Source organism: Tupaia chinensis, unplaced genomic scaffold, assembly GCF_000334495.1.
Source record: "Tupaia chinensis unplaced genomic scaffold, TupChi_1.0 Scaffold000455_1, whole genome shotgun sequence".
Lineage (NCBI taxonomy): Eukaryota > Metazoa > Chordata > Mammalia > Scandentia > Tupaiidae > Tupaia > Tupaia belangeri.
In genome coordinates this window covers 571813-579910 of record NW_006159963.1, presented here as the reverse complement: position 1 = coordinate 579910, position 8098 = coordinate 571813, and the positions used below count along the sequence as shown (strand labels likewise).

Below are 8098 nucleotides of genomic sequence, written 5' to 3'. Positions count from 1 at the left end.
TCCCTCGGTTGGGGAACTCTCAGGAACTGTGGCGGCTCGAAAGCCTCCGAGGGTTTGGTACCCTGAGTAGCCGCGCGCCCAGGGGCTGGGGCTGGGCGTTCGGGGCGTGGGTGACAGGTCGCCCTTCCTTGCCCCGATCTTTACTGCTCCAGTTGGGGAGGGGGGAAGGACAGACGGGCGCGTTTGGGATTTCGCTCACGTCTGAAGTCAGGCTGCAGCAGGACTGGGACGAGGGGGGGGGGGGAGTCTCGGCGTCAGAGCGACAGAGGAGAGAAGCGCTTGAACCCAAGGGGGTATTTCTGCAAGCTTTCCCCCTACTCCTAAACACCCTTTTAAAAAAGCCAACGGCCGCCCTGGGAGAGGCCCCAGCATGAATCATCCTCGCTTCCTGCCCCCTCCCGGCCCCGCGCTCCGGGTGCCGTGGATTTGAACTGGACGCCGACGAGAACCCGCAAACAGGCATTTCTTTGCAGATGGGTTTGAATCAGCCAATCACAGCCCGCGGGGGCCCGCTCCGGGAGGATGGAGGCGGGGGGGGGCGGGGCCGCCACCCGGGGGCCCCCGCCCGGCCAGGGAGGGGGCGCGGCGACCGGGCGGGCTCCCAAAGGCGCAGCGGGGGAGGAAGTGTCAGTTTGTGAACCTGCCGCGGCTCAGCCCTGGCCCCAGGCCGGGCCGATGGGGGCTTCGCAACGCTGGGGGAACCAGGTGGCAGGAAGAGGGCAGGGGTTCAGACTGCGTCGGTCCCATGCCCAGTGTCTGTGAGCGCTGCCCCAGAGAACAGAGAGAAATCGGAGGGGGCTGGAGGGAGACGTGGTCACACCGCCGCCGTCTGGGGAGCCCACACCCCAGCAGTGCCTTGCTCGCGCAGGCCCCGTAAAGGCGCGCACGTGTGTTTAGTTTCACTTACTCCCTGGCACACTGCTGTGGGCATCACCCTACACGGGCTCGCAGCAGCACACGGCCCCAACCTCGGAACGTGCACAGGACTCTCCTGCCTTCAGATAGTCATAACCCCAGGTGCCAGCGCCAGCAGAGGGAGGAGTCGGGAAGGGAGTGCAGGGAACTGACAGGGCGGCGTTGGACTGTAGTGGAGAGTGGGCGGAGGGGCACGGAGCCAGGTGAGCCCAGAGAGGGAAGGAGGGGGCGTTGACGAGGGCTTCAAACACCAGTGAAGGCCACAGTTTCTAGAAGGGCATTGGTGGATGGTGGACCTGTGGAAGAGTTCCGTGGAGAGGCAGGAGAGCGGCGTCTGGTGTACCATTCTCCCTTGCCGGTGCCTAGCATAGGTGAGTGCGCACACAGCTCAGGAAACAGTGAATGAATGAATGGCCCAAGTAAAAGGGAAGGCCCGGACTCAGACCAGGACAGAATGATGGAAAAGTGATGGACAGCAGCAGTCACTGCTTGCAATTGGCAGGCTGTGGCAACTCACTGTTAGGAGAAGTCTGAGATGCCTGAGGGCTCTGGGGGCCATGGAGGGGCCCTTAGCTTGGAGAGAGAAAGGACGGGGGGCAGTCCCATGCTGAATAGGCTGGTGAGAGGCAGCCTGGACAGGGCGGCACCGGGATGACTTGATTGCCTGGAGCAAATTTGCATCTGGGTAGAGGCATGAGCTGGTTTAAATGTCCCAGAGTTGGTTTCTATTAAATCATCCCCTAATTGAGAACAGAAAAAGGGATTACAAAAGACACAGATGGCCCAGTCTACACCAGTTCACAAGCCACCCCAGGGGTTTTCCTTTTCCTTTCTACGGGAGTTTTCTCTGGACAGACCTCAGGGTAGGGATGAGGGATGCAAAATCTTCCCAGCTGCTCCCCTGGAGAAGGCCCTCCACCCAGGAACTGGAGTGTGCTTAAGAAATAAAGCCTCACGGGACCAGCAGATGGCGTAATGGTTATATGGCTGGACTCCCATGTAGTCGACCCTGGTTTGAGTCCTGCACCTGACAGCTTGAAACACACTGGGTGCATGTGCATGTGTGCCCAAAAATCCCAAGAGGAGAAAGGAGGAGAAGGGATTGTGGTGTGACCATCCCCCTGAGATGTGATTTCTTGCTTTCTGTCTCTGCGACGAGTACACGTGCCCTATAGCAAAAATCTCTCTAAAAAGAAAAGAATAGAAAAGAAATAAAGCCTCCGTCTCCTGAGACAGGGACTGTGGTTCAGACAGGACAGGGGATGTTGCTTGGAAATGGTTGAAAGATTCGTTCTATCTCTCTTCGTTGTGAAGAATTATTTATTTAATTTTATTTATAGATTTATTTATTTTAATTTTTGATCAAAGAGAGACAGAGATAGAGAGAGACAGAAAGTGAGAAAGCAAGCCACCAGGTGTGAGACCTGAACTGCCATCAACCATGTGGGAGTCCAACGGCCCAACTACCATGCCACCTGCCATCCCCTCTCTCTCTTTTTAAATTTGCTAGAGGACACTCACTCTCACGAGAGAGACAGAGAGAGGAAAATGAGGAAACACCACCACCACCACCCCCATGAGAGATGGCAACACGGCAATCCCTTCTCCACTTCTTCCATGATTTGGGGTACACAGCACCCATGCCTGGTATTTTTTTTCTTTTATTCAAGCTGCCAGGTCTGAGGCTTGAACTACTCAGTCCATCATGTGGGTTCTAGCCACTTTAACCACCACCCCACTGCTGGCCAGATTCATTCTCTCTAGAAAGCAGCCAGGAATGAGTGGAGAGAGTAGGACCTACTTGTATGTCCTCACCTGATGGTGCCACAGCTCTGCCTCTGATGGGCGAGTCACTTCCCCTGCCACGCCTCAGCTTCCCTACCTTACAGGGAATAATAAATCTGCCTCATAGCGTGTGGTGAAGACAAGGTAAGCCGATAACACGTCTGGCCGATAGCACAGGTCAGAGAAAGAGCAGTTTCCATCCTCAGATGGGCTTTCTGGAGCAGGGAAGCGAAAGGTAAAGGCCCTGTTCTGGCTCTCTCCCAGGGCCAGTGGAAGCTGATGGAGAATCGAGCTCCAGATCCAGGGACTCGGGACTCCTATGGTGCCACCAGCCACCTCCCCAACAAGGGGGCCCTGGCGAAGGCCAAGAACAACTTCAAAGACCTGATGTCCAAGCTGACAGAGGGCCAGTATGTGCTGTGCCGGTGGACAGATGGGCTGTATTACCTCGGGAAGATCAAGAGGGTAAACCTTCCCACCTGGCCCCTGCCCCCAGGCCTGGCATTTCTCTGCTCACCCCGTGGCCAAGCTCTCAGACCAGGGACAGGAGGGGGGAGATTGCCGAAGAATTACTCTCTCATCCCTCATGCCCAAAAGCTGAAAGTGGGTGCTCATTTTGGTGGGCACCGTATTTAGTGCCAGTGTCACCCAAGCAGTTCTTTAGCAAAGTGCTCTGAGAGCCCAGAACACCAAAGCAGGCTGGAGGGGGTCACAGTGGCCAACTGGGCTGGCCTTCTGCCCTCCATAGTCCCACCCAGTTGTTATCCCCATCCCCGTCTGGGCAGCTCCAGTGACACACTGCCTCCAAGAGCTGCCCCCCTCCGTTCCCTTCTAGACCAGCTCTGATTCCTGGAGCAGAAGGAGACAAAAGTGGGGGAGAGGGGCCATGTTCCGGCCTGCCTTTCCCCAGCCACTTTCTCACGTGGCTTCCTCTCTGTGCCCAGGTCAGCAGTTCCAAGCAAAGCTGCCTTGTGACTTTCGAAGACAATTCCAAATACTGGGTCCTGTGGAAGGACATACAGCACGGTGAGTCTTGCTAAAATTTTGGGTCCCCCCCACTCTCCTGCATCTTTCTCTGGTACCACCTTCATTTTTTTCCTTCTCTTCTGCCACCTCTTATTTCTAGGATCTATCCTTGTCCATGAACCCCCTGCTAAGCCCACTTGGGATGATGATGGCAGTTGTGACCTCTGCCCCATCCCCTTGAGTGCTCAGAATTGAGGGAGACCAGCAGGTCGTGTGGTGGTTAAGGGCACTGGATTCCCACATGACCAACCGTGGTTCAAGTCCTGGACCTTTCTTTCTCGCTTTCCCTTTCTCTCTCTCTCTCTCTCTCTGGTCAAATTAAAAAATAGTAATAACAAATGGAATTAATTAAATAAATAATTATTTAAAAAAAAAATAACTCCTGAGTGGGGAGGACAGGTGGGAGAGGGTCCCCGAGGTGCTGCAGAGCCAGGACTAGGCTTCCTTGCCGTACTTCATGTCCTGCTGCTCAGAGCTCTGGGGCAGTCTGGGGCTAGGAACAAGGAGGAGCCCAAGCAAGCAGAATTGTCACCTGTGGATTTGAGCAGTGTCTGCTCTCAATACAGTGGAGGCAGTTCTACCCATGGGGCAAGGAGTAGGGGGTGTGGAGAAGACCAAGAAAGCAGAGATGGAGCAGGCAGGATAACGATGGACAAGCCTAGATGGAGCTGGACCAGCTTTCAGGACACAGAAGGAGCCAGGCTGGGTACTGTGGTGGCCCACAGAGAGCTGACTTTGTCCTACAGAGATGGCACATCAGAGGTGCTGTCACCATTCTTCTGTTCTGTGCACATGACAGACATCACGTGTAGTCTGTGACAACACTCATGTGTTTTCTTTTTTATTTTAATACTTTTTAAAAGAATTATTTATTTTTAATTTATTTATTCATTCATTTATTTTCATTTGACCAGAGAGAGACATGGGGGCTTGGGGGGTGTGGGGTGAGAAAGCAAGCTGCCAGGTCCAGGACTTGAACCACAGTTGGCCATGTGGGAGTCCAGCACCCTTAACCAACACTGCCTGCCAGCCCCTGCTCATGTATATTCAGCATGGAGCTCCAAGCAGCTGCTACCAGTCACTCAGTCGTCATGAGAGAAGAAATCTGTTTGCCTTCTGTGCTCTAATGGGAGAAGAGATATGGCGGCATGGAGGAAAGTGGCAGTTTTAGAGTCAGACAGACCTTGCACCGAGTTCTAGCTCTGTGCCACTTACAAGCTGCATCTTCTTTGGCAAATCATGCAACCTCTCTGAGCCTCCCTTTCTTCCCCTGAAAAATCCTGAAAGTACTGGCTTCATAGGGTGGTTGGGAGGATTAAATGAGATAATCCTGTAAAGTGCTCAGGCCAGGGCTGTTGAGCTACAGGGAAGCAGTTTCCAGAGTATATTACCATAAGAGATGATTCCAAGAAGCCTGCCAAGTAGTGGCCACAGAACTCAGGCAGCTATGGATTTTTTAAAATAGCCCCTTTCTCTAAGAACATGTGACCAATGCAGGCTGGTTCTTCTCCAAGCCCCTCTCACTCTAAGATCCAAAGCAATGAGGGTCTCCTTTCCTAGATACCCCGTTATGGAAAACATAGGAGCGAGCTGGGGAAAAATACAGCTCATCTTAGCCGTAGCAGGCCCACAGTGTATTATAAAGGTGCTGTTGTGTTTGACTGGGGAATGGCTTGTCTTCCCGGTCAGATGACAACACCTCCTGGGCTGACAGTGGCTCCCTAGTGTCTGCCAGGATGAGAGCATAAAGCTGAGGATACTGTAGTTATTGGTCCCTCACTTCATTAAGCCAGTGAGGACTTACCCTTCCTGGGGGTATAGTCTGAGGAAAAAAGGGTAAAGTTCCTGCCTCACCTTTTATTCCACAAACATGTCCTGAACTCCTATTACATGAGGTTCTGGGAATACAGAGAACAGGAGATACCATTTCTGCCATTACAAAACCTTCAGCCTACTGAGAAAATAAGACAGAAGCACAAATAAAAATGTATTTAGTATATTCAGACAAATCTTTAACACATAAAACATACTTTTTCTTCAACAACAATAAAAAAATGAAAAGAAATAGAGAGATGGCCATTAGATTAAAAGCAATTGCAATAGCATAGCAGCCAAACACTGCATGTCGACTTCATGAGGAGACTTCAAAAAATGGAAATTTAAAAAGTGGAATTAAAGTACAAGGTTATTTTGGTGCCAAAAATGTTTTGGAATCTATGCATAATTTTTTTCATAATCATTTTCCATGAACCTTTGGAAGAGCCCACAGATTTGGTCTTGATGCACAAGAATAAATTTTAACTTGTTGATGTTTCTATTTAAGAGTCAGTTGGAAACGTGAATACTAATTGAATTTGTTGATGGTATTAAGAAATTATGTTGGGCCGGCAGGTGTGTCATGGTGGTTAGGATGCTGGATTTCCACATGGCTGACCATGATTTGAGTCCCAGACCTGGCAGCTTTCTTTCTCACTTTCTCTCTCTCTCTGTTTCTCTCTGTTTCTCTCTCTGGTGAGTGTGTGTGTTCTGTAGCAAATGAAATAATAATGATGATGATCATAAATAGAATTAAATAAATAGTTTTTTTTAAAAAAAAGAAAAAAGACTGGAGTTAGGGTAACAGGCACCTCAGAGTGGTTGGGGTTAGGTGCTATATGGGCAAGTACTACTAGGAGCAGCAGCAGCTTAGCATCTGGACTGTGATTTAAAAACTTTCCTAACTCCTATGAGGCAGATCTGACTTTAGAGGGCCTCTCTTCCAGCTGGTGTTCCAGGAGAGGAGCCCAGGTGCAGTATCTGCCTGGGGAAGACATCGGGACCACTGAATGAGATCCTCATCTGTGGGAAGTGTGGCCTGGGTGAGTGGGATGAGCCTGGCACTGGGAAGGCTCAGACCTGTGGGCCCCATATCCCCTGCATATCCCCTGGGAAGGCTCAGACCTGTGGGCCCCTGATGGGCATCACTCCAGCCTCAGCTGGCTTCCTGTTTCTCTTGGAGTTCCAGAGTGAAAGGGGGCCATTCTCTGAGTAAGGACCCAGGGAGGTGGCCTTGAGGGAGCTGGGATGGTAGGAGAGGGTGTGCAGTTCATAGCCCTCCTAGATAGAAAAGGTGGGTGGGAAAGGTGGGGCACAGGTGCTGAAGCCAGAGCTTGTGTCTCCCTCACTGGCCAGTGCTGCCTGTCAGGCCCCAGCCTGGACACTGACTTGGCAGCCTGAATGGCATCACCAGCCAATCTGGCAGCTGGCAGGCAGAGCTCCCAGGACTTGCTGCAGCCCTTCCTGGGCTGCTGCTTCCTCGTGGGCACTCAACACCCCTCCTGTGCTGTAGGTTACCACCAGCAGTGCCACATCCCCATAGCAGGCAGTGCCAGCCGGCGCCTGCTCACGCCCTGGTTTTGCCGACGCTGCATCTTCGCCCTGGCTGTGCGGGTGAGCCCTCCACCCTTCCCTGTCCCTACCTCCCCTGTCCCTGCCTCCCCAGCTTCCTTCTGTGGGGCAGCCACACTCCCTCTGCAGGCCCAACTCCCCATCCCAGAGCCCGAATTCAGGGGCCTGAACTTTGGACACAGCTTCCCCTTGCCAGGGCTTGTCCTTGGCCTCCCTGAGCCTCAGTTTCCTCAACCATAAAATGGACACAGGTTTCATATTACAAGTAGGAGACCCTCAATAAATGGTGCTTTGTTATTGAAAGAAAAAAGCCATGTAAATGCCCATTCTCAATAGTATTGGCAATTGATATCTTGACTTAAAGCGCTCATTGCTATTAATATTGTTATATTAATGGAGAGCCTTCTGGGATAGATGGGTTTGGGGGCAGGTGAGAAAAATCTCCTTGCAGTTTCTGAAATATCTGCGGGGTACCTGGGCAACATTTTCCTGGGTAGCCCTGTGCAGGTGCGTGTTGCGCAGTGGGACTCCGGCCAGTGACTCGGGCCCTGTCTCCCCCCAGAAAGGCGGCGCGCTGAAGAAAGGCGCCATCGCTAGGACGCTGCAGGCGGTGAAGATGGTGCTGTCCTACCAGCCGGAGGAGCTCGAGTGGGACTCGCCCCACCGCACCAACCAGCAGCAATGCTACTGCTACTGCGGCGGGCCCGGAGAGTAAGGCCGCGGGGATGGGGGTCTTAGGGAGGTGGGTCATGTCTGGGAGCCTCAGGCGACAGGACCGGGACCGACAGGGGCGGGCGTGCATGGTCAGATCCAGGGGAAGCCACATTGAAGACCTAGCCTTGAGTGTCAGCCAGAGGCGGGACCTGGGGGCGGGCCTCGAGGAGCGAGTCCCGAGTGACAGCCGCGGGGGTGGAGCCTAGGGAGGTGGTGCCTGACCGGGCAGGAGTGACAGCCGCAGGAGTAGGGCCTTAGGGGCGGGTCCGGA

General features: G+C 53.0%; 1 protein-coding gene across 3 annotated transcripts in view; it reads left to right on the top strand.

Annotated features, from left to right (window-relative positions):
• Window positions 1–243: 243 nt before the first annotated feature.
• PHF19 (PHD finger protein 19) overlaps window positions 244–8098 on the top strand; it is a 24914-nt gene continuing 17059 nt past the window's right edge. For 2 of the 3 annotated variants that reach the window (XM_027774568.1, XM_027774567.1), the window contains exons 1-6: window positions 246–1286; window positions 2965–3165; window positions 3645–3726; window positions 6489–6584; window positions 7055–7155; window positions 7676–7824. In XM_027774568.1, the coding sequence (XP_027630369.1) occupies window positions 2980–3165; window positions 3645–3726; window positions 6489–6584; window positions 7055–7155; window positions 7676–7824 (614 nt within the window). In that variant the 5' untranslated portion in view covers window positions 246–1286; window positions 2965–2979. Of the gene's footprint in view, window positions 1287–2964; window positions 3166–3644; window positions 3727–6488; window positions 6585–7054; window positions 7156–7675; window positions 7825–8098 lie in introns of all 3 variants that reach the window. The other variant, XM_027774569.1, reaches the window with a different exon arrangement.